The sequence below is a fragment of the Macaca fascicularis genome, chromosome 16, assembly GCF_037993035.2.
Source record: "Macaca fascicularis isolate 582-1 chromosome 16, T2T-MFA8v1.1".
Lineage (NCBI taxonomy): Eukaryota > Metazoa > Chordata > Mammalia > Primates > Cercopithecidae > Macaca > Macaca fascicularis.
The window spans coordinates 2,850,854-2,877,113 of record NC_088390.1 but is presented as its reverse complement, the minus strand read 5'-3'; the positions used below and the strand labels follow the sequence as shown (position 1 = coordinate 2,877,113).

At 53.2% G+C, this 26,260-nt stretch overlaps 1 protein-coding gene across 1 annotated transcript in view; it reads left to right on the top strand.

Moving 5' to 3' along the window:
- The window catches only part of LOC107127707 (coiled-coil domain-containing 92B), a 32,090-nt gene extending 6,324 nt beyond the window's left edge, over positions 1-25,766 (top strand). The window contains exons 2-4 of the mRNA XM_045375640.2: positions 9,827-9,979; positions 15,421-15,468; positions 21,559-25,766. Coding sequence (XP_045231575.1) covers positions 9,850-9,979; positions 15,421-15,468; positions 21,559-22,160 — 780 coding nt within the window. The 5' untranslated portion in view covers positions 9,827-9,849 and the 3' untranslated portion in view covers positions 22,161-25,766. The remainder of the gene's footprint in view (positions 1-9,826; positions 9,980-15,420; positions 15,469-21,558) is intronic.
- The last annotated feature ends 494 nt before the right edge of the window (positions 25,767-26,260 follow it).

The window sequence follows — 26,260 nt, the reverse complement described above, 5'->3', positions numbered from 1 at the left end:
TCTCAAAAAAAAAATAAAAATAAATAAACAAATAAAAATAAAACTTTAATATATTCATGTGGTAATACATTCACGGAAGAAGAAATAATGCAGATTAAGGGAATGGAGGTTAACAAAAGATTCTACTTTAAATTGGGTGATGAGAGAAATCCCTGAGGAGCTGACATTTGGAGAGTCCTGAATGAAGGAGGGGACTAGGCCCTGAGGAGGTCTTGGTGAAGGGCATTCCTGGCAGAGGGGACAGCACATACAAAGTCCCCAAGGCAAGAGTGTGCTGGGCACATGCAGGAAGCAGCAAGTAGGTCGGAGTGGCTGGGGTGGAACCAGCAGGATGAGGACAGAGGGAGCCAGGGCAGACTGTGCAAGGGCCCATAAGAACTTTGGGTTTCTTTTGAAGCATGATGGAAAGCCACACAGAGGGTTTTGAGTGGGGTATGGGGAGACATGATCAGACTTATATTTGTTTTTGTTTTTGTTTTGAGACGGAGTCTCACTCTGTCGCCCAGGTTGAAGTGCAGCGATGCAATCACGGCTCACTGCAACTTCTGTCTCCCAGGTTCAAGAGATTCTCCTGCCTCAGCCTCCCAAGTAGCTGGGACTACAGGCATGCACCACTATGCCTGGCTAAGTTTTGTATTTTTCTTTCTTTTTTTTTTTTTTTTGAGATGGAGTCTTCCTCTGTTACCCAGGCTGGAGCACAGTGGTGCGATCTCGGCTCACTGTAAGCTCCGCCTCCCAGGTTCATGCCATTCTACTGCCTCAGCCTCCCGAGTAGCTGGGACTACAGGCGCCCGCCACCATGGCCAGCTAATTTCTTGTATTTTTAGTAGAGACAGGGTTTCACCGTGTTAGCCAGGATGGTCTCGATCTCCTGACCTTGGGTGATCCTCCCACCTCAGCCTCCCAAAGTGCTGGGATGACAGGCGTGAGCCACCGTGCCTGACCTGACTTATATTTGTTAAAGGAATTCTGGCTCCTGCATGGAAAACAAGGGGCAAGAATGGAAGTGAGATGACAGTCAGGAGCCCACGGCAGTGGTACACCAGAGGGATGTTGCTGGCTTGGACTTGGGTGATGGCAATGGAGATAGTGAGAAGTGATTGGCTTTGGGATATGTTTTTTGAAGATAGAGCAAACAGGTTGCAGATGGATTGACTACGGAATGTAAAGAAAGAGAGGAATCAAAGATGACCCCCAAGTTTTTGACCTGAGCAACAGAATGAATGGGCAGATAGCAATGTGGTTCATCAAGATGGCCAATGGTGGTCAAGAGCTGGTTTGCAGGAGGGAATGCAAGTTCAGTATTGGGACTTGAAAGTTTGAGGGATATCCTCGCTGGATATCCAAATGGAGGTGTTAGGTCATCAGTCTAGCATCCAGGAAAGAGTTATTTTGGGGGTCAATAGCATATAAATAGTATTTACAGCCATGGGATGGGATAAGAACACCCAGGGAGTGATTATAGATAAGGAAGAGGTTCATAGTGAAAGAGGAGGAAATGGGGAAAGATCCAGCAAATATGCCTTCGTTCTTGAGTTGCTTGAGCTAGAAAACTGGAGACATCTTAGACATCCCCCTCCCTATCATCATGACTTCATCCAGTCCGTCTCCAAGTCCTGCCCGTCCTACCACTAAAATACACCTGGGGCCGCTCTCCACCTTCACCTCCATCATCTCATCCAGGCCACCATCACCTGGCACCTTGACCACTGCTCTATTCTCCCAGCTGAACTCCCCGCATCCACTCTGTTGGGCCTAGACTGCTCTCCCGACAGCTGCTGGAGTGATATTTTAAAAATGCAAAGGATAGCCTGGGCAACATAGTGAGTGAGACCCCATCTCTACAAAAAGTGAAATATTAGCCGGGCATGGAGGCATGAGCCTGTGGTCCCAGCTCCTTGGGAGGCTGAGGTGGAGTCTCAGCCTGAACCTGGGAGTTTGAGGCTGCAGCGAGCCATCATTGCATCACTGCATTCCAACCTGGGTGACAGAGTGAGACTCTGTCTCAAAAAAAAAAAAAAAATGCAAATCATATCATGTTCTTCACTGCTTAAAATCTTTTAAGAACTTCCACATTTACTTAATATTAAATTTTTTTTTTTTTTTTTTTTTTTTTTTTTTGAGATGGAGTCTTGCTCTGTCGCCCAAGCTGGAGTGCAGTGGCATGATCTCGGCTCACTGCAACCTCTGCCTCCCGGTTTCAAGAGATTCTCCTGCCTCGGCCTCCTGAGTAGCTAGGACTACAGGTGGACGCCTCAACGCCTGGGTAGTTTTTGTATTTTTAGTAGAGACAGGGTTTTGCCATGTTGGCCAGGCTGGTCTCGAACTCCTGACCTCAGGTGATCTGCCCGCCTTGACCTTCCAAAGTGCTGGGATTACAGGCGTGAGACCCCTGCACCCAGCCCAAAAATTCTTAACATGGTTTACAAGACGACATGTGAACCTACTCTTGCTAACCTTCCTTCCTGTGACCCTCCTTCAGTACTTTTCACTTCAGCCTTTAGCAGCTAGCAGCGGCAATGTCTGTTTCTCAAACAGACCACGTGAAGCACTTAGCAGAAAGTTTGACACATAGTAAGCACTCCATAAATGTAAGCGATCATTATGATCACTTAGCTCTTTCCTACCTCTGCGCCTTCACAGATGCTGTTCCCTGTTGGTGATGCTCTTCCCTTCGTTCTTCTAAGTCCTACCCTTTCTTCAAGTCTGTATTAGTTTTTTTTTAATCGCTGCGTAACAAATTATCATAAACATAGTGGCTTAAAACAACATACATTTATTATCTTACAATGTCTAAGCCCAGGAGTCTGGCTCTGTTTTTTTTTTTTTTTTTTTTTTTTTGAGACAGGGTCTTTGTCTGTCGCCAGGACTGGAGTGCAATGGCACGATCATGGCTCACCACAGACTTGACCTCCTGGGCCCAAGTCATCCTCCCACCTCAGCCTCCCAGTAGCTGGGACTACAGGCCATTGCTACCATGCCCGGCTACTTTTTGTATTTTTGTAGACACGAGGTTTCATCACGTTGTCCAAAGTGGTGAGATTACAGGTGTGAGCCACCGTGTCTGGCCTTAGTCTACCATTTTTAAACTAGGTCCTGTGCTCAGGGTTCTATTTTTGTTTTTGTTTTTGTTTTTTTGGTTTTTTGTTTTCCAAGACAGATCCCTCTGTCGCCCAGGTTGGAGTGCAGTGGCACGATCATGGCTCACTGCAACCTCTGCCTGCTCGGTTCAAGTGATTCTCCTGCTTCAGCTTCCTGAGTAGCTGGGATGACAGGCGCCTGTCACCATGCCTAGCTAATTTTTGTATTTTCAGTAGAGACGGTATTTCAGCATGTTGGCCAGGCTGGTCTCGATCTCTTGACCTCAAGTGATCAGCCCGCCTCAGCCTCCCAAAGTGCTGAGATTACAGGCATAAGCCACTTGCCCAGCCTCAGGGTTTTGCCTAATTAGGTCAGGCCCACCCAGAATAATCTCCATTTTGATTAAATCAAAGTCAACTGATTGGAGGCCTTAATTACATCTGCAGAATCCCTTCACCTTTGTGTGTGGCCTAATCACAGGGGTGAAATCTGTCATACGCACAGGCCCACCCACACTCAAGCAGAGCACCTGCATACAGAGGCTGGGAACCTTGGGGACCGTCTTAGAACTCTGCTTGTCACAAGGCATCAGCCTAAAACTTACTTCCTCAAAGAGAACTTTCCTCACCTCAAATCTAAAGTAGGTTCCCCTCTTTATTCTTTCACATTACCTTGTAGGTCTCTTTGATGGCCCTTATCACAGATTGTAATTTTTTTTTTTTTTTTTTTTTTTGAGACGGAGTCTTGCTCTGTCCCCCAAGCTGGAGTACAGTGGCATGACCTCGGCTCACTGCAGTCTCCGCCTCTGGGGTTCAAGCCATTCTCCTGCCTCAGCCTCCTGAGTAGCTGGGACTACAGGCGTGCATCACCACACCCAACTAATTTTTGTGTTTTTAGTAGAGACGGGGTTTCACCACGTTGGTCAGGCTAGTCTCGAACTCTGACCTCGTGATCCGCCCGGCTTGGCCTCCCAAAGTGCTGGGATCACAGGCGTGAGCCACCGCGCCCAGCACAGATTGTAATTTTATTATTCGTATCATCTGTTTGACACATTATTTATGTGTTTGATTCTCTTCTCTTCACCCTGTGAGATCCGTGAGAGCAGGAACTTCATTGTGTTTGTTACTATGTTCCCTGAGTCCCGCACCGTGCCCGGCAATAGTAGATCACTAAATGAGTGAATGAAAAAGTGAGCAAATCACGACAGGAATTAACCTACTCACACATTAAATGGACAGAGAAGAAGAGGAAGAAGGGAGGTAGCATTGATTGAGCCAGGTCCTGTGCTAAGCACTTTACATTTCTTTTTTTTTTTTTTTGAGACGGAGTCTCGCTCTGTTGCCCAGGCTGGAGTGCAGTGGCGTGATCTCAGCTCACTGCAAGCTCCGCCTCCCGGGTTCACGCCATTCACCTGCCTCAGCCTCCCAAGTAGCTGGAACTACAGGCGCCCACCACCATGCCCGGCTAATTTTTTGCATTTTTAGTAGAGACGGGGTTTCACCGTGTTAGCCAGGATGGTCTTGATCTCCTGACCTCGTGATCCGCCCGCCTCGGCCTCCCAAAGTGCTGGGATTACAGGCGCGAGACACTGCACCCTGCCTACATTTCTCTATCTATCTATCTATCTATCTATCTATCTATCTATCTATCTATCTATCTTCTATCTATCAATCAATCAATCATCTATCTGTCCTTCTATTTGAGACGGAGTCTTGCTCTGTTGCCCAGGCTGGAGTACAGTGGCGCGATCTTGGCTCACTGCAAGCTCCGCCTCCCAGGTTCACGCCATTCTCCTACCTCAGCCTCCCAAGTAACTGGGACTCCAGGCGCCCGCCACCACGCGCGGCTAATTTTTTGTATTTTTAGTAGAGACGGGGTTTCATCGCGTTGGCCAGGATGGTCTCGATCTCTTACCTTGTGATCCACCCACCTCGGCCTCCCAAAGTGCTGGGATTACAGGTGTGAACCACCTCGCCCAGCCTTATTTATTTTAATTTTTTTGAGATGGAGTCTCGCTCTATTGCCAGGCTGGAGTGCAGTGGCACAATCTCGGCTCACTGCAACCTCTGACTCCGTAGTTCAAACCATTCTCCTGCCTCAACCTCCCGAGCAGCTGGGACTACAGGCACGCATCACCACGCCCAGCTAATTTTTGTATTTTTAGTAGAAACAGGGTTTCAGCATGTTGGCCAGGATGATCTTGATCTCCTGACCTCGTGATCCACCCACCTTGGCCTCCCAAAGTGCTGGGATTACACACGTGAGCAACTGCACCTGGCCTAAATATTTATTTTAGACAGAGTCTCACTGTGTTGCCCAGGCTGGAGTGCAGTGGTTTGATCTCAGTTCATTGCAACCTCTGCACCCTGGGTTCAAGCGATTCTGCTGTGTCGGCCTCCCGAGTAGCTGGGACTTCAGGTGCACGCCACCATGCCTGGCTAATTTTTGTATTTTTAGTAGAAACAGGGCTTCACCATATTGGTCAGCCTGGTCTCCTGACCTCAGGTGATCCACCCGCCTTGGCCTCCCAAAGTGCTGGGATTACAGGTGTGAGCCACTGCGCCAGACCTTACATTTCTTATCTCATTTAATCCTTACAACTATCCTAGGATGGTAGGATTTGCAGTCCCATCTTACAGGGGGAAGGAAAATGACTCAGAGAGGTTAATTTTCATGCCAAAATCACACAGCAGGTAATCGAAAGATCCACAAATCAGCTGGGTCCAGTGGCTTATGCCTGTAATCCCAGCACTTTGGGAGACCAAGGTGGGAGGATTGCTTGAGGCCCGGAGGTGGACATCAGCCTGGGCAATAAAGTGAGACCCTGTGTCTACAAAAATTTTTAAAAATTAGCCAGGTATGGTGGCGGTCACCTGTAGCCCTTAGCTACTTGGGAGGCTGAGGTGGAAGGATTGCCTAAGCCGGGAGTCTGAGGTTGCAGTGAGCTATGATCGCGCCACTGCACTCCAGCCTGGGTGACAGATTCAAACCTAGGACTGTTCCCAGTGTAAATATCGGTGTAAATATTGGGAACCTTCTCTGGATTCGAAAGACTTAGTTGGAGAATTGACTCTGTCACCACTTACTGAGCACGTGAAGTGGCACAAGAGCCTTTTTCTGTGAACTGGGGTGGTAATACCCGCTGAAGTGTGGTTGGCAGAAGTAAGAGCATGTGTATATTTCCTGAACATAGCAGACGGTCAGCACATGGAGCCAGCGATCCCCACGGGCCTTGCTGAAATGAAAGGCCTATTTGGATGGCCGGGCGCGGTGGCTCACGCCTGTAATCCCAGCACTTTGGGAGGCCAAGGCAGGCAGATCACAAGGTCAGGAGATCGAGACCATCCTGCATAACATGGTGAAACCCTGTCTGTACTAAAAATACAAAAAATTAGCCGGGCGTGGTGGCGGGTGCCTGTAGTCCCAGCTACTCAGGAGGCTGAGGCAGGAGAATGGCGTGAACCCGGGAGGCGGAGCTTGCAGTGAGCCAAGATCTCACCACTGCACTCCAGCCTGGGCGACAGAGCGAGACTCCGTCTCAAAAAAAAAAAAAAAGTTAGGCGGCTGGGTGCCGTGGCTCACGCTTGTAATCCCAGCACTTTGGGAGGCTGAGGCGGGTGGATCACGAGGTCAGGAGATTGAGACCATCCTGGCTAACATGGTGAAACCCCGTCTCTACTAAAAATACAAAAAAAAAAAAAAAATTAGCCAGGCTTGGTGGCAGGCGCCTATAGTCCCAGCTAGTCAGGAGGCTGAGGCAGGAGAATGGCATGAACCCGGGAGGTGCAGCTGGCAGTGAGCCGAGATTCCGCCACTGCACTCCAGCCTGGGTGACAGAGTGAGACTCTGTCTCAAAAAAAAAAAAAAAAAAAAAAAAGGGCCTATTTGGTTGGATTGGGGGGGTCAGGGGAATACCAGAGAAAGGGGCTCAGAGAAAGGAGGGCCCCGAGGATGGGAGTTCTCAGGGGCACCTGCTCAATGTGACCCCACAGATGAAAATATGGATTTTCCGAGTCTTACATGGAATCTAGTCTGGAGGGGACCATTTGGTGAACAGAATTATTCCTCTTACAGGCCTGTCTCTCCCACTGCCCAGGACATTCCCGGGGCAGGTGAAGGCAGGTTCCTCAAAAGCTCAGGGAGTCCTTGGCTGAGAAACCGGGAGCTCTGAGTCCCGGGCTCCAGTGTTTGCTGTCTGCCTCTGCTTGTCCAAGATGCTTATTACCACACAAGAGATTCGTCGGGAAGGGGGCGGAGCCAGAAGCAGCAGAGCTGGAAAGCCAGGCTTTTATTAGCATTCAGGGATGCGTGCCTCTCACCCATCACTGCAACTCAAGGTTCCACCGTAGGAGTCACTGCATGGGTCTCTTTTCCCCCTCTCCTATTCCTCTTTATTGTATTTATTTATTTTTATTTATTTATTTATTTTTTGAGACAGAGTCTTGCTCTGTTGCGCAAGCTGCAGTACAGTGGTGCAATGTTGGCTCACTGCAGCCTCCACCTCCCGGGTTCAAGCAATCCTTGTGCCTCAGCGTCCCAAGTAGCTGAGATTACAGGCACCTGTGCCACCATGCCCAGCTAATTTTTGTATTTTTAGTAGAGACGGGGTTTCACCATGTCAGCCAGGCTGGTCTCGAACTCCTGACCTCAAGTGATCTTCCCACCTTGGCCTCCAAAAGGGCTGGGATTACAGGCATGAACCACCGAGTCTGGCCTATTTATATATTTTTAGAGATGATATCTCACTTTGTTGCCCAGGCTGGTCTCAAACTCCTCAAGACTCAAGACTCCGGCAAGACTCAAGCCATCTTCCCACCTCAGCTTCTCAAAGTGCTGGGATTACAGACGTGAGCCACCACGCCCAGCCTCCTCCCATTTCTCTCTCTCTTTTTCTTTCAGGCAGAGTCTCGCCGTGTCACTCAGGCTACAGTCCAGTGGCACAACCTTGGCTCACTGCATCCTCCGCCTCCTGGGTTCAAGTGACTCTCCTGCCTCAGCCTCCCAAGTAACTGGGATTACAGGGATGCGCCACCAGGCCCGGCTAACTTTTGTATTTTTAATAGAGATGGCGTTTGACCATGTTGGGCAGGCTGGTCTCCAACTCCTGACCTCAAGTGATCCGCCCGCCTTGGCCTCCCAAAGTGCTGAGATTACATGAGTAAGCCAAAATGCCCAGCCTGTTTCTCTTTTATTTATGTATGTATTTATTTAGAGACAGAGTCTCACCTCGCCCAGGCTGAAGTGCAGTGGCACAATCTCAGCTCACTGCAACCTCCGCCTCCTGGGTTCAAGCCATTCTCCTGCCTCAGTGAGTAGCTGGGATTACAAGTACGTGCCACCATGCCCAGCTAACTTTTGTATTTTGAGTAGAGACAGGGGTTCACCATGTTAGCCAGGCTGGTCTCGAACTCCTGACCTCAGGTGATCCACCCACCTCAGCCTCCTGAAGTGCTAGGATTACAGGTATGAGTCACCACGCCGGCGCCTTTTTTTTTTTTTTTTTTCCGAGACGGAGTCTTGCTTTGTAGCCCAGGCTGGAATGCAGTGGCATGATCTCAGCTCACTGCAACTTCCGCCTCCCTGTCCCGACTCAAGCAATTCTCCTGCCTCAGCCTCCCAAGTAGCTGGAATTACAGGCATGTGCCACCATACTCAGCTAATTTTTGTATTTTTAGTAGAGATGGGGTTTCACCATGTTGGCCAGGCTGGTCTTGAACTCCTGACCTCATGATCCACCCGCCTTGGGCTCCCAAAGTGCTGAGATCACAGGTGTGAGCCACTATGCCTGGCCCACCTTTCTCTTTTACAAAGGGACTCCACCACCTGCCTTCAGCCCAGAGTCAGTTTTAGTGAAACATTCACCAGATCTTCCTCCACTGCCACTTGGAGGAGCCCAGAGCCCTGGACTGTGGTTAAGTTGAAGTGGAGTTGAACTAAAGGAGAATAATATTCAGAACAGCCATGTAGCCCTTGGGCTGAGATACTGTGGGATGTCAGAGCTGGAAGAGACTCTGAGGTTCACTCACTCCACATCTCCCTCATTGTACCCCTGAGAAAACTGAGAGCCCACAGAGTGAGAGGGCTCACCCACGTCACACTGCTGGAGGGGAGGAGCAGGCTAGAACCCAGGTTCTCTGTCTCTCTACTGACTTTGCCACTCCATTTGTTTTCCTGTTTGAGAAGCAGAAGAGGCTAAAGTTATATGTGCAGTGGCTCACGCCTGTCATCCCAGCACTTTGTGAGGCCAAGGCGGGTGGATCGCCTGAGGTCAGGAGTTCAAGACCTGCCTGGCCAACATGGTGAAACCCCGTCTCTACTAAAAATACAAAAATTAACCGGGTGTTGTGGCGGGCACCTGTAGTCCCAGCTACTCAGGAGGCTGAGGAAGGAGAACTGCTTGAACCTGGGAGGTGGAGGTTGCAGTGAACCAAGATGGTGCCATTGCACTCCAACCTGTGTGACAGGAGCAAGACTCCATCTCAAAAAAAAAGTCACATGGGAGCAGGAGAAGGAAGCCATCGCCCTCTGGTTCTCCAACTGTTAAATGGGAATAATGATGCTTTCCTGCCAACTCCCCTGCTTTTTCACGAAGCCTGAATGAGGGAATAGTGGGGAGGTGACAGCAGTGGCAGAATCATCTTCCTGGTGGCAACCGGACCCAGAGCGGTGGAGACGGTGAAAGAGCTGAGGGCGGGCAGCGCAGATGGGCTCAGAAGAGGTGGGTTCACCTTGTCGTCCTCCCTAGGTGGGGCCCAGGCCTGGGTTGCCATGGATACCGTGTCCCTGGAGCATCAGATCCAGAGCGTGCAACGCCACATCAGCTTCCTGAAAAAGGAGCAGATGGCCCTGCTGCGAGACCTGCACCTGGAGATCCTGAGGCTGCAGAAACGCTGCTCAGGTGAGGCCGGGAGAGGCGGCCGAACGGGTGGGGAGGGGTCTCTGGGCTGTGCCCACCAACAGCCCCCGTGAACCTCACACTGCACCAATTCCGCTGCCTCTTTTTTTGAATAAGGAAACTGGGACTTGGGGAGGTGAGATGGACAGAGAAGTTGGAAAAGTTCTAGAAACACCTGAGAGTTTCAGGGCAAAAAGCTCTGGTTAGGGCCGGGTACGGTGGCTCACGCCTGTAATCCCAGCACTTTGGGAGGCTGAGGTGGGCGGATCATGAGGTCAGGAGATCAAGACCATCCTAGACGACATGGTGAATCCCATCTCTACTAAAATACAAAAAATTAACCAGGTATGGTGGCGGGCGCCTGTAGTCCCAGCTACTCAGGAGGCTGAGGCAGAGGTTGTAGTAAGCTGAGATCGCGCCACTGCACTCCAGCCTGGGCGACAGAGCAAGACTCCATCTCAAAAAAAAAAAAAGCTCTGGTTAGGTAGTGGAGGACTCCTAGGAACCAATTCCCAGAGGTTCCCACCCTTTCCAAGTCACCATTCACCAAGCAACTCCCAGCCCTCGGTCTAGCTAGGGAGACAAACAGGTCAACTAGTGATATTAAGGTAGAGCAGAAATCAAGCAGGAGCTCATGGGCAGGAGCATGTCCAGCTTGAGGAGCAGGTGCTGAAGGAGGAGGTCCAGCATCCGAGGCTCCCCAGAGGAGAGGTGCTTCAATTCCCTGGAGGCTGCATAACATGTGGACATGCCGAGATATCACATGGGAAAGGAGTAAAGAGAACATTCCAGATGAAGGGAAGAGCACGGCAAAGGCCAGAAGCTCGGAATCCAAAAGCTCATGGAAGGTTCCAGTTGATAAAGTAGTACTTAAAGGAGACTGATAAGAAATTCAGCTGGAGGCTGGGCGTGGTGGCTCACACCTATAATCCCAGCACTATGGGAGGCGGAGGGGGTGGATCATCTGAGGTCAGAAGTTTGAGACCAGCCTGGCCAACATGGAGAAACACTGTCTCTCCTAAAAATACAAAAATTAGCCCAGTGTGGTGGCGCATGCCTGTAATCCCAGTTACTAAGGAGGCTGAGACCGGAGAATTGTTTGAACCCAGGAGGTGGAGGTTGCAGTGAGCCAAGATTGCGCCACTGCACTCCAGCCTGGGCAACAGAGCAAGACTCCATCTCAAAAAAAGAAAGAAAGAAAAGAAATCCAGCTGGAGCCAAAGTGTGGAAGACCTTGACAAACACCATGACCGCCAAGGAGTCCTCCTGGGTAGTGGGGAGCCACAGAAAGTTTTCGAGCAGCTGCCTGACCAGCATTATCCTGCATTAAGAAACTCAGTCTGGGCCGGGTGTGGTGGCTGATGCCTGTAATCCCAGCACTTTGGGAGGCTGAGGTGGGTGGATCACCTGAGGTCAGGAGTTCAAGACCAGCCTGGCCAACATGGCAAAACCCCGTCTCTACTAAAAATACAAAAAAATTAGCCAGGCATGGGGGTGCGCGCCTGTAATCCCAGCTACTCAGAAGGCTGAGGCAGGAGAATTGCTTGAACCCAGGAGGTAGAGGTTGCAGTGAGCCGAGATCATGCCATTGCACTGCAGCCTGGGCTACAGAGTGAGACTCCGTCTAAAACAAAAACAAAAAGGAACTCAGTCTAGCAGTTGTATGGAAGCTGAATTGGTGGGAGAGGGAGGGAGGGAGACCAGCAGAGGTGATGAATGTTCCAGGGATGGATGAAGAGGGGTAGAATGGGGACGACCCGTGGGAGGGAGGTTGAAGGAAAGCACTTGCCTGCTGAATGGATTTGTGAGCAGAGCAGAGGGAGGCACCAAGGATGAAGTGAAATCCCAGGCCTGGCCTCTGCTCTTGGACTTGGGGCCTCAGCTGCCTGGGCCTCTCAGAGGCTTGGCTCTGGCCCGAGTGCTCACTGAGGCCGCGTCTCCACATGCACACTTTGGAGCCAGTGACTCACAGACCGTCTCAGCTGGGAGGGCCTGGCCTCTTCGTCGTACCTACTTAGGTAAACCAAGGCCCAGAGAAAGAGTCACACAATGTGTCAGTGGCGGAGGGAAGATGAGAACCCGGAGCTCCAGACTCACACCCCTACGTGCCTCTGCAGCTTTCTGGACATTCTCTCCCCAAGATGCTCAGACTTCAACTTCCCTTCCAGCACCTGCTCCTGGGAGCTCCCCACTGCCCAGGGAAACCTCTGAGTCCCAAACGATCTGAGTGGTCCACCTGACTTCCCACACTGTGACATGAGAAACCAATAGTCCTGCCAGGCACACTGGCTCACACCTGTAATCTCAGCACTTTGGGAGGCTGAGGCGGGCGGATCACCTGAGGTCAGGAGTTCAAGACCAGCCTGACCAATATGGAGAAACCCCGTCTCTACTAAAAATACAAAATTAGCCAGGCGTGGCGGCGGGTGCCTGGAATCCCAGCTACTCGGGAGGCTGAGGCAGGAGAATCGATTGAACCTGGGAGGCGGAGGATGTGGTGAGCCGAGATCGCGCGATTGTACTCCACCCTGGGCAACAAGAGTGAAACTCTGTCTCAAAAAAAAAAAAACTGAGACGGGCGGATCACGAGGCCAGGAGATCGAGACCATCCTGGCTAACCTGGTGAAACCCCATCTCTACTAAAAAATACAAAAAAAAACTAGCTGGGCAAGGTGGTGGGCGCCTGTAGTCCCAGCTACTCGGGAAGCTGAGGCAGGAGAATGGTGTAAACCTGGGAGGTGGAGCTTGCAATGAGCTGAGATCCCGCCACTGCACTCCAGCCTGGGCAGCAGAGCGAGACTCCGTCTCAAAAAAAAAAAAAAAAGACAAAGACGCCAGTGGTCCTGACTCAGCCATCGCAGCTTCCAAAGGCTCCACAGACAGGGTCAGCCGCACATTCTAATCTCCCCTGAAGACTGGATGGGAGCAGAGGCCAGCGTCGGGGACAAGAATGGCCCAAGTACCTCACCCCTGCCTGATGCCACCTTTTCACTGCAATAACACAATTAAGAGAAGAGGAAACCCTAAGACGCCATAGCAACTCCTCTCATTTCTTTCTCTTTTGCCCCAATTCTGAGAACTTATGGTCCCTTCCTTTTAGGACACAGGCCAGATATGTGGAGCAGGCAGGAACAGAGTGCCCTCACCCACACCACCCTTCTCAGATGGGTATGGGCCTGAAACCTCTTGTGTTTTTTTTTTTTTTTTTTACTATTATTTTTCATTTTTGAGACAGAGTCTTGCTCTGTCGCCCAGGCTGGAGTGCAGTGACATGATCTCAGCTCACTGCAACCTCTGCCTCCCAGGTTCAAGCAATTCTCCTGCCTCAGCCTGCCAAATAGCTGCGATTACAGGTGCACGCCACCACGTCTGGATAATTGTTGTATTTTTATTAGAGATGGGGTTTCGCCATGTTGACCAGGTTGGTCTGGAACTCCTGACCTCAGATGATCTGCCCACCTTGGCCTCCCAAAGTGCTGGGATTACAGGCGTGAGCCACCGTGCCCGGCCACTTCTTGGTTATCGATTAAGGAGATAAAAATAACTGGGCCAGGCCAGAGCAGCCACTCTTGAGGCTGAAATGACTGAATAAGGCCTTTCCCCCGAGGAGGTGGTGATGAGAATGGAGAAGATAAGGGGAAGGAGATTAAAGAGGGACCCAGGGCTGGGAGGGGGTTGGGAGAGGGGAGAGGCTGGTGTAGGAGCCTAAGGGACAGGCTGCCCAGGGAGCTGGCTGAGGATGGGTGAGGACTCAGAATGAAGGGTTTGAGAGGTGGGTGTGTTCTGGGGTGGCGAAGCAGCCTGACTGATACAAGAACTACTCACAGGCGTTCAGCACCAACTCAGCCCTTGGCCAAGCCTGTTTATTTTTTCTCATTTAATCCTTGGACAGTCCCTTGGAGAAGAGGTGCTATTGTGCCCCCATTCTCCAGATGAGAAAACTGAGGCTCAGAGAAGTGCCGTTACTGGCCCAAGGTCACACAGCATATCTGACCTCACACCATGCTCATCTGTAGCCCAGCTGAGATTTTTATCACCCTACCCCCAAGTCCTGTGTTTAAAGGCTGAAGAGAAACCACTCACAGGGAGTTAACGGCAGAGCCAAGGTATCTCCGCTCCCAAATCGCTGAAATTAGGCTAAGGTCCCTGGGCTATATCACAAGGCCGTGGAGGAGGGGCCAAGTTGGTCCCAGGAAGCCCTGGAGGTGGAGGCATCAGAGTCCTCACAGGGGCCCCAGGGAACAGGTTCAGACTCTGGTCACAGCAGAAGGCTCAGGCACCCTGAGCTGCCTGTCTCCTAGCAACAACCAGCCTCCCCAGAGAAGGCACCTCTGGCACAGCCCTGGGTCTCTGGCAGAGCCGGTGAGGGCAGTGAGGAGGAGGGGCAGAGGGGTCACGAGGCCCCTGAAGGCGCTGCTGGGTGGTAGTCCCAGAGATGCACCGCCTTCCTCCCCCATCCCCCGGTTCACACCTCCTCCCCGTGGGCACCGGACTGTGTCCCTGCGGGTGCACACAGGTGCCCCTGACTCAGTCTGCATCACAGGCAGCTGTGGCTTCTGGCTTCCTTCTGCCCTTGTACCAGTTCTTGAGCCCTGGTGGAGTTGGGGGAGTGAGGGTGGGGCTGGAAAAATTATCAGACTCACCTGAGCTGAGAAGTGGAGTTTGGGGGGCACTAAGGAATGGAGCCTGGGGGGAACAGGCAGGCAGAGGGGTGACGGCTGGGCTGCAGCACCCAGGAGGAAACTGCTCCTGCACCAGTGCCCTTGAGTGGCTCCTAGCCTGCCCGCCCCATCGCCTCAATGCCAATCCAGGCCCCCATCACTAGACGGCACTGTCCTCCTCGAAGCCCCTCTCCCTGCCTTGGGGAATATGGTGGAACTGGGGCTTGGGAAGGGGCAGCGCTGATGTTCAGATAGTAACACAGGCTTGACGGTACTGGCTGTCAAAATAGCGAAAAGCAAGTGTCCAGACGGGTAAGTAGCCAGTGCCCTGAGCCTGCCTCCAGTGCCGCCAAGCAGTTCTGCACACTCCAGCAGCCATCAGCTAAACACAAAAGGGTCAAAGCCCTGCACAGCAAGGGTCCTCCAGAACTGCTCTGATTGGCTGGCATATCACCCCAGGAAGGGCAGATAGTCCCCCAGCCCCGAAACAAGCCAGGCTCCTCAGTCTCACGAGGGGTGAACTAAATTCCAAACCCAGGCGTAAAGCTTGAGCTGGGAAGATTTCGGAGGTTGGAGTCAAGTTGGCCAGGTTCAGGCTATGCCCAGGACACATCTCTTCATCTCTTCCCCCAGCAAGGTTGTGGTAAAATAGTACGGGAGTGGCTTCTAAAGATCCTCATTGCCACTCTTACTGAGCTGTTATTCCATGATTTATCTGTCTCACACACACACACACACACACACACACACACACAAACTGCCTTTTCTTTTCTTTCCCCCCAGAACTGACCCATGACCTGGAAATGAGAGAGGCCCAATCTCACCAGCAAGGTAAGAGAAGGACCACTGGTGGGGAAGTGTCGTGGGGCCCAACACTGGAGTTTTTCCCAGCTCTCAGTAGGACCCAAGCCTTCTCTGTGCCCAGCCTAGACTTGGGGACAGTCACTCCTTGGCTTGTGAGCAGAGTGCAGGATGTCAGCCACACTTGCCCAGTGGATGACACTGTGAAATGCCTTGTGCAGTGAACAACCTGCACCACCTCAGTTGGATGACCTTGTGCAGTGAACAACCTGCAACACCACACATAGTACCCTGTATCCATGTTTCTGTCCAAAGTGAGGAAAGGAAAGCAGGAAGGAGATGGTAATGTGGCTTTACTTCCCCTTAGCCCGCTTAATTCCTTGCTGTGACCCACCTCCCCAGTCCTTCCCATCCTTGCACAAGTGATCACATGGTCAGTGTCAAGATTCACTGAACTGTGGCCAGGCGCAGTGGCTCAAGCCTGTAATCCCAGCACTTTGGGAGGCCGAGACGGGCGGATCACGAGGTCAGGAGATCAAGACCATCCTGGCTAACACGGTGAAACCCTGTCTCTACCAAAAAATACAAAAAACTAGCCGGGCGAGGTGGCGGGCGCCTGTAGTCCCAGCTACTCGGGAGGCTGAGGCAGGAGAATGGCGTAAACCCGGGAGGCGGAGCTTGCAGTGAGCCGAGATCACACCACTGCACTCCAGCCTGGGCGACAGAGCGAGACTCCGTCTCAAAAAAAAAAAAAAAAAGGCCGGGCGCGGTGGCTCACGCCTGTGATCCCAGCACTTTGGGAGGCCGAGGTGGGCGGATCACAAGGTCAGGAGATCGAGACCACGGTGAAACCCCGTCTCTACTAAAAATACAAAAAAAAAAAATTAGCCGGGCGCGGTTGTGGGCGCCTGTAGTCCCAGCTACTCGGGAGGCTGAGGCAGGAGAATGGCGTGAACCCGGGAGGCGGAGCTTGCAGTGAGCCGAGATCGCGCCACTGCACTCCAGCCTGGGCGACAGAGCGAGACTCCGTCTCAAAAAAAAAAAAAAAGATTCACTGAATTGAGTGATCACAGGCCAAGTGTCAAGATGCATGACAGGATGGGCTCCTTGACTTCAAGGAACTTGGTCTATACGAGAAAAGAAACACACCCACATTAGTAAATTCTGCATTTTACAAAAGCATGGCTTCTTGCTGTTGTAGAAATTCCACTAAAATATTTGTTTACAGAGTATTACTTCACCCATAAAATGGGGGGGGGGGCGCTGGGAGAGTTCAATGGGTGTAGACTTTTAATTTTGCAAGATTAAAAAGTTCTAAAGATCTGTTGCACACCAACATGAATAGACTTAACAGTACTGAACGGTACTCCTACAAATGGTTAAGATGCTAAATTGGCTGGGCGCAGTGGCTCAAGCCTGTAATCCCAGCACTTTGGGAGGCCGAGACGGGCGGATCACAAGGTCAGGAGATCGAGACCATCCTGGTTAACACGGTGAAACCCCGTCTCTACTAAAAAATACAAAAAACTAGCCGGGCAAGGTGGCGGGCACCTGTAGTCCCAGCTACTCGGGAGGCTGAGGCAGGAGAATGGCGTGAACCCGGGAGGCGGAGCTTGCAGTGAGCAGAGATCCAGCCACTGCACTCCAGCCTGGGCGACAGAGTGAGACTCCGTCTCAAAAAAAAAAAAAAAAAATGCTAAATTTTGTCATGTTTTTGCCCGACAATCAATTTTTTTAATTGCATTGTTGAGATCTTTATCATCAGATTATAAGACCACAGAACTAGAACTGAGTGTTACCCATTGTCTCTGAAGTACAAGACATATTACCTGACTTGGAGGGACAGAGTAACTAATTTTTTTTTTTTTTTTTTTTTTTGAGACAGAGTCTCGCTCTGTCGCCCAGGCTGGAGTGCAGTGGCACGATCTTGGCTCACTGCAACCTCCACCTCCTGGGTTCAAGTGATTCTCCTGCTGCAGCCTCCCAAGTAGCTGAGACTACAGGTGCACACCACCACACACCGTCTAATTTTTTTGTATTTTTTAGTAGAGATGGGGTTTCACCATGTTGGCCAGGCTGGTCTCAAACTCCTGACCTCAGGTGATCCACCCACCTCAGCCTCGCAAAGTGCTAGAATTACAGGCGTGAGCCACTGAGCCTAGCCAGGACACAGTATTTAATTAAAAATGAATCACAAGGCCAAGTGCGGTAGCTCACGCCTGTAATCCCAAGACTTTAGGAGACCAAGGTAGGATATAATCACTTGAGCCCAGGAGTTCAAGACCAGCCTGGACAAAATAGTGAGACTCTGTCTCTACCATTTAAAAAAAAATATTTTAAGGCCGGGCGCGGTGGCTCAAGCCTGTAATCCCAGCACTTTGGGAGGCCGAGACGGGCGGATCACGAGGTCAGGAGATCAAGACCATCCTGGCTAACACAGTGAAACCCCGTCTCTACTAAAAAAATACAAAAAACTAGCCGGGCGAGGTGGCGGGTGCCTGTAGTCCCAGCTACTCAGGAGGCTGAGGCAGGAGAATGGCGTGAACCCGGGAGGCGGAGCTTGCAGTGAGCTGAGATCCAGCCACTGCACTCCAGCCTGGGCGACAGAGCGAGACTCCATCTCAACAAAAATAAAATAAAATAAAATAAAATAAAATAAAATAAATAAATAAATAAAATAAAATAAAATATTTTAAAACGCCAGGTGCGATGGCTCACTCCTGTAATCCCAGCACTTTGGGAGGCCGAGGTGGGGATCACGAGGTCAGGAGATCGAGACCATCCCAGCTAACATCGTGAAATCCCGTCTCTACTAAAAAATACACAAAATTAGCCAGGCGTGGTGGCGGGCACCTATAGTCCCAGCTGCTCGGGAGGCTGAGGCAGGAGAATGGCGTGAACCTGGGAGGCGGAGCTTGCTGTGAGCCGAGATGGCGCCACTGCACTCCAGCCTGGGCGACAGAGCGAGACTCCGTCTCAAACAAAACAAAACAAAACAAAACAAAAAATTAAAAAAATGTTAAAAGGAATCATAAAAATACTCTTTCTTGGCCAGAAGAGTTCTTAAGAACAGAGTCTCTTCCATATTGATGTGTTGGTTATAGATGAAGTGCTATAGGCTGGACGTTTAAGCTATGATGTTAGGGACCCTAGAACTTGCTTTATGTATTCGTGCATGAAGATCAGCTAGGGATCATCTAGACACTTACGAACTTGGACTAATTCTGCCCACTGTAGAGGACAACGACGGGCAACCTCTTGGTGCCTAGGTGGCTGGAGGAAGGCAGCACACATCCCAGACACTAGATTAGGACAGTTCTGTAACAAAGCCACTTTCACCCCACTTACTGTCCTTTGTCTGAAAGGGCTTTTGAGATCACCTGGGCCCAAGCCACTGCCCCAGTGTCTTCGTTTTTATCTTTTTGTTTGTTTGTTTTTGAGATAGGGTCTCATACTCTGTCACCCAGGCTGGCGTGCCGTGGCGCCATCTCTGCTCACTGCAACCTCTGCCTCCTAGGCAGGCTCAAGAGATCCTTCCACCTCAACCTCGAGATTAGCTGGTATGACAAACACGTGCCACCACACCCAGCTTTTTTGTAGAGATGGGGTTTCACCATGTCACCCAGGCTGGTCTCCTGAGCTTAAGCAATTTGCCCCCCTCAGCCTCCCAAAGTGCTAGGATTACAGGTGTGAGCCACTGTGCCTGGCCTATCTTCTCTTTCAATGGGCTTTGAGAACGCTTTCTTTTTTTAGAGACAGGGTCTTGCTCTGTTGTCCAGGCCATAGTGTGCAGTAGCACAATCATAGCTCACTGCAGCTTTGTACTCCTGGGCTCGAGAGATCCTCCTGCCTCAGCCCTCCCCTGAGTCACTGGGATGAGCGTGCTAACCTACTGGGCTTAAGAACTTTCTTTGTGCTTTTTTTTTTTTTTTTTTTTTTTGAGACGGAGTCTCGCTCTGTCGCCCCGGCTGGAGTGCAGTGGCACAATCTCAGCTCACTACAACCTCCACCTGCCGGGGTCAACCAATTCTCCTAGTTCAGCCTCCCAAGTAGCTGGGATTATAGGCGCACGCTACCATACCCAGCTAATTTTTGTATGTTTAGTAGAGACGGGGTTTCGCTATGCTGGCCAGGCTGGTCTCGAACTCCTGACCTCGTGATCCACCCACCTTGGCCTCCCAGATGCTGGGATTACGGGCATGAGCCACTGTACCCGGCCCTCTTTGTCCTCTTATCACTTGGTGATTTTCATCTTTTCAGGGTTACTTTTTGCCACCTTCGGCTGCCTATGTCCCTACACTCACCTGGGCCAAGTCCTAGGATATGGTCCTGCTGAGATAGAGCTTCCAGGAGGCAGGGGTCCTCAACTCACACTGCACACGAGAACCACCCGGGGAAGATTTGAGCAACACCAGTTCCCAGGTCCAACTCCAGGGATGCTGGTTCAATTGGTCTTTCGTAGTGCCCAGGAAACAGCATTTTTTAAAGCTCTCTGGGTGGTTCCAATGTCTCTCCAACCTGCTGCAGTGGCAAAGGCCAACAATAAACAAGTAAACAAAAAATGACAAACATGTGGCCAGGCAGGGTGACTCAAACCTATAATCCCAACACTTTGTGAGGCTGAGGCAGGAGGACTGCCTGAACCCAGGAGTTCGAGACCAGCCCAGGCAACATGGCAAACCCTCATCTCTACAAAAAATGTGCATGCCTGTGGTCCCAGCTCCTGGGAAGGCTGAGGTGGGAGAATTACTTGAGCCCAGTGATAGAGGCTGCAGTGAGCTATGCCACTGCCCACCAGCCTGGCAACAGAGGGAGACTCTGTCTCAAAAAAAAAAAAAAAAAAAAAGGCCGGGCATGGTGGCTCACGCCTGTAATCCCAGCACTTTGGGAGGCCGAGGCAGGCGGATCACAAGGTCAGGAGTTGGAGACCAGCCAGGCCAATATGATGAAACCCTGTCTCTAAAAATAAAAAAATAAATTAGCCGGGTGTGGTGGCAGGTGCCTGTAGTCCCAGCTACTCAGAAGGCTGAGGCAGGAGAATCACTTAAACCCAGGAGGCAGAGCTGCAGTGAGCCGAGATCACGCCACTGCACTCCAGCCCGGGCAAGAGTGACTCCGTCTCAAAAAAAAAAAAAAAAAAAGATATGTGAGAAATGCCCTATGGAGGAAACAAGGACACTGACTCCCTTCCTGTGCACACTCGCAGCTCTTTCCGTCTCTTGCTCTCTGGGCTTTTACACAAGCTGTTCCCTCCGTCTGCAGCATCCTTCTCTCCTGTCTTCACTACTTAACTAGTGTTTATCCTTCGGATCTTAGCTCAAGTCTCTTCTGCTGGGAAGACTTCCCTGATTAGGTCACATTCTCCAGTTACAGTCACAGCATTGACTTTCCACATCACATTTGCAACCTCACACTTATTTGTGATTATTTATTATGTCTCTCCCACTATGTGGTAAGCTTCACGGAGACCGTTTTATTATGAGCCCTATCTCCAATACCTAACACAGTGCACCAAGTCAGGGCTCCACAAATTATCTGTGGAATGAATAAAGGGCCAGGGATGGGTTTGCACTTAAGCTGAAACCTGAAGAATTAGAGGCGAGGCCAAACAGAGTGTAGAACAGGTAGGAGGGCAGAACAAGGCAGGCCACTGAGCCGACGCGTGGGGAAGGAGGGGGAGCACGGTAGGATGTGTAGGTGGGGACGTGGGGAGGAGTGGGGCTTTCTTTTGGTTTTTTGCTTATTGAGACGGAATCTCGCTTTGTCACCCAGGCTGGAGTGCAGTGGCGCGATCTCAGCTCACTGCAACCGCCGCCTCCAGGGTTCAAGCAAGTCTCCTGTCTCAGCCTCCCGAGTAGCTGGGACTACAGGCGCCCACCACCACCATGCCCGGCTAATTTTTGTATTTTTAGTACAGACGGGGCTTCACCATGTTGGCCAGGCTGGTCTCGAACTCCTGACCTCAAGTGATCCGCTCACCTCGAACTCCCAAAGTGCTGGCATTGCAGAAGTGAGCCCCTGCGCCCGGCCTGGGGGGTTTGTTACTCGGAGGGCTGAGCCGTGCAGGTTCTGTTCCAAGCCAGGTGGAGAACGTCACCTCTGGCCTCTGCTCCGTTCCAGAGGCGGCGTCACGGGAGCTGGAGAGCAAGTGCCGCGCGCTAGAGTCGCAGCTGGAGGCGCGGGCCGCGGCCAACGCGGAGCTGCGGCGGGAGGTGGCACAGCGCGAGGCTCTGGTGTCCGCGCTGCGCTGCAGCCTGCGCACCGAGGAGCGCCGCTTCCTGGAGGAGCTGCGCCGCCGCAGCCACCGCGCCACCGTGCTGGGCACCGAGCTGCAGAAGCACACCGAGGCGGCCGCCTACCTCTCCTGCCAGCTGCACGCGGCGCGCCAGAGACTGCAGGCCCCGCGTCCGGGCCCCGGCGCCGCAGCCGAGCCCCGGCTACGCCGCCGCGCACCGCGGGCCCGCCGCCCGCCTGCTGCCCACGAGGCCGCCGCCAAGGGCCCCGGCCGGGACTGGGCCGCCTGGGACCGCGGGGCCGGCGCCCTGGACGACACCGACCCGATGCCCGACCCCGCGCTCTTCCTCCGCAGCGCGCGGAGGCCGCTGCGGCCCAGCGTCCGCAGCCCGCGCCAGCCGCCTCCGCAGGAGCCCCCGGACCGGGCCGGCCCGCAGCCCGCGCCCAGCCCGCCCTGCCCGCCCAGCGCGCCCGGGGACCCGGAGTAGGCGCGGGGCTGGCCTGGGTGAAGCGGGGCGGACGGGGAGGGCCAGCCAGGGACGCAGCTTGGGCCCCGCAGACAGGTCCAGGGGGCGGAGGACAGCCGCCCCTCCTCCAGGAAGCGGGGCGAAGCTGCTCCGGCTTCCCCCAAACCCCCGAACCGCCAGCCTTTTGTACTTCCCGACGTTTCCAAAGCTTCGAGCCTTCTCCTCGCGCGAGAGCTCCTCCGCGGGGCCGAGCGGGGCACCTTCTCTACCGAGAGGACTCGCAGTCCCGATCCTGGCCTGGTCCCACCTGCCAGCGAGACAGGAGGGACGGCGGCCACGCCCTGCCCCGGGAAAGCCGACAATCCTTGGTGGGGTGGGGAGGGCTGGGCTGGCCTACGGAAAGGTGCGCAGAGTGGCATTGACGCCCCAGGCCCCCCAGCTCCCCCCGCCTCCCCCACCCCCAGGCCGACGCCCTTCCCACCAAGCCTTCCTCTCCAGGAGAGGCCCGGGCTAGGGGCTGGTCCTTCTACCCTCACCCCGACCCTGCCGATAGGTCCTTGCAGGTGAGCACGGAACACTTTAGAAGACATGTCCTCCCAGAGCCCCTGGTGGGAAAAGTGCGCCTGATGGAAGCGTAACTTCTGGAAGGTAGCATCCATGGGCCCTGGGAGAGGATTACAGAACCGCCTGGGTGGCCGGACTTGGTCTAGAGCCGTCTCCAGCTCAGCTCTTCCCGAGTCCGCCACCCCCCTGGGAACGCGGGGACTGGGAGCTGTGCTGGGGAAGGGAGATGACAGGCCTGCTGGCAGCCAGGCTTCCCGAAGGCAGGAGCTGTCTTCCCCCGCAGGAGGTAGCCCCAGGGGTTTTCCTAGTCCTGTTAATTGGTGCTAATTTTGCTCGGCTTCCTAATCAGCTGGCTGCATCCAGAGACAAGAAGAGGGCCTTGGCGGGGCGCGGTGGCTCACGACTGTAATCCCGGCACTTTGGGATACCGAGGTGGGCGGATCACCTGAGGCCAGGAGTTCGAGACCAGCCTGGCCAACATGGTGAAACCCCGTCTCTACTAAAAAAATACAAAAACTAGCCGGGCGCGGTGGTGTGTGCCTGTAATCCCAGCTACTCGGGGAGGCTGAGGCAGGAGAATCGCTTGAACCTGGGAGGCGGAGGTTGCAGTGAGCCGAGATCGCGGCACTGCACTCCACCTGGGCAACAAGAGCAAAACTCCGTCTCAAAAACGAAAGAAAGAAGGAGGGCCTGGCTTCTTGGAAGCAGCAGCTACTGATGGGAGTTTGGGTTTGCTGGGGGGATGGTGGGAGCACAGGTTAGCCCCCATCCTGGCCCCCTCCACAGATGCCCCTGAGCCTGTCAGAATCTGGCAGTGGCGGGCTGCTCAGTTCCCTGCTGTCTAGCCTGGGGAATGGCGACGTGGAAAGGGAAAAGCCCCACCTCCTAACACCCCGTCTCCTAAGCTCCCCTGACACCACCAAAGGCAGGAAGGACAGTTTCAGCGCAGCTTCTTGCCCCTATCCCCAGCCCAGCCTAGAAGGAAACACAAACTCCTCCAGCCCATGCCATGCCTCCTGTGTGGGTCCTGCATCAAGTCCTAAGTGCCTGTGAGGTCTTCCAGGGGCTTCGAGGGGAGGACGTGGGGCAGGGAGAGTCCTTTACCTCCCTCACAGACACCCCTTTCCTGACAGGTCCTAACCCTGGCTGAGGCCACACGTTCTGTGTCACGCAGGGGTCTGGGAGGTGAGCAGAGTTAAGCTCTAGGGGTGACAAGCTCTTCTCCCATCACAGCTCCATGAAGAGGGGGGAGTCCCCGATCACACCCCCTTTCCCTCCATTTGTTAGAGGGAGCAGGAAATTGGCAAGAAGTAGAGACCAGTGAGCGAGCACACTCAGGGCCAAGCAATGTGCGGCTCTCCCAGCTGACCCCACCCGGGACTGCCCAGGCCACTGAGCAATAACCATGCCTGGTCTGGGGTGTCCAGCTCCTGGGATTCAGATGGCCGAGGTTGGGGCACCCTTGGGACAGTGCTCTCCAGTCTAGCTTGGGTCAAGAAGGTGGCCTGGGGTCCTTGCTCTGCCTGCCCCCACCTCTACCCTCTGCTAGTCCTGCAGTTGCGCCTGTGCCATCTCTGCCCCCCCTCAAGTGTGTGTAACTCACTGCACCCCTATTCTGTCCTCCTTCCTTTCAGAACCTGTCTGTGTGTGAGGGCCTCAGTCCTCTCTCAGAGGTGCCCAGAGGACCGTGGGAAGGAGGGCTAAAGTCTCTTTCTAGAGGAGCCCACACAGACCCTCACCTCCCACAACCACACTTTTGGGGTGAACAGGGTGACTTTGTTAGGTCTATTGTTCTGCAGAGATGGTGAAGTACTTTATCTGCCCACCCACCCACTAAAAGCCATAGCTCCATCTGCCTGTCCTCCCCCCAGCTCTATAGCAATAGCCCCCTTCCCCCTTCCCTCCTGGGCATCCAAGGTGTCCAGCTGGGGGCCCCCACCGCACTCTGGCCGCAGGGATCTTCCAGTGGCCTACCTGCCTCTCCCGAAGTGACTCCATCAGCGCCACTCAACTGCCGTCCCTCTTCCAGCAACCACTGGAAGGTGCTTGGAGATCCCCTAGATGAAAGGTTCTGGGTGCCGGGGCAGCTGACTCACTGGCTCAGCTGAGGTGCCGGAGGTGCCTGGGAAAGGAAATAAGGCAAGCTGAGGGAGCACCTGTGGCAGACACATGGTTCCAATTTCACAGAAATTCCCCTCCTCACCCTCCTGCAAATAATGGAGACTTCCCTCCACCCACCTGCACAGGAGCTTCTGTGCAGCAGAATGAGACTGGGAGCGGGAGTCCGTGGTCTGCTCTTGGCCTCAGGGGCCCAACACTCCTCAGCTTCAGGGCCCTGGAGAGGCCCCACCCTCCCTGGGTCTGGCTTGAGAGCCCACCTGGCCAAAGGGAAGCCTCCTACCCCCATGCACTGCCCGCCCCTGGAATGCCTTGGTGACTAAGAAGGGAAAAGATTGTATTTCTCTCTCCTCTGCTGCACGAATCCCCATTGCGAGAGAGAGAGAGTGTTGAAGAAGACACTCAGGGTCCCTAGGTGGAGCTCCTGCCACACCTCACATGTGGACAGCTCCAGGACAGACAGCTGCAGGCAGGGACCTCCCCCTGCTCTGGAAATCAGCCAGGGAGCACTGGGCAGTGCAGTTTGAGGCTCTGTACCCCTGGCCCCCACAGCCCAGCCACAGCACCCTCTAGCTTGGGGGACTAGTCCGGGGTCAAAATGGGGTAGCCCTTCCCCATATAAGCAGTAGGGTGGCGTTCCCCCTGGTGGAGAGAGGAAGGAGGCCTAGAGGGTGTGGGGCAGCTGCTTCTCAGCGTGGGGAGCCAGGGGTCTCCAAGCACCTTCTCCTGGACATGCCAGCCTTGAATGGGGGGCGCGCAGGGCTTCAAACCCACCTGGCAGGAGCCCTGTGGACAGGGCAGAGGAACCCTGCTCCAAATTCTCTGTTGGCTGCGCTTTCGAATCCAATGCTTTTCAGAGTGTATTCACTCACCCACAGAAATAGAGCCCTGTGCTTTAGGGGTGACTGTCATATGCCTTATTCTTAATAAAATCTCTGAAAAACATGTGAGTCCAAAAATCTCTTACATTGGGCACTCGGCCCCACCGCACCTCCGTTCTTGCAGGTGTGGGAAGAGCATGTGGAGGAGCCGGGAGGTGGTTCAGAGTCAGCCAGTGGGTACAATGAGACCGGGAGCTGAGACTCTGGGGTACCCTCAGTAGATAAGCCTCAGATGGGCCGGGCACGGTGGCTCATGCCTGCCATCCCAGCACTTTGGGAGGCCAAGGTGGGCAGGTTGCTTGAGGTCAGGAGTTCAAGGCCAGCCTAGCCAACATAGTGAAACCCCGTCTCTACTAAAAATACAAAATTTAGCCAGGTGTGGTGGCACATGCCTGTAATCCCAGCTACTCAGGAGGCTGAGGCAGGAGAATCCCTTGAACCTGGGAGGCGGAGGATCCAGTGAGCCGAGATCACGCCAATATATTCCAGCCTGGGTGACAGAGTGAGACGATCCCCCAAAAAAAGCTATTCCGGCCGGGCACAGTGGCTCATGCCTGT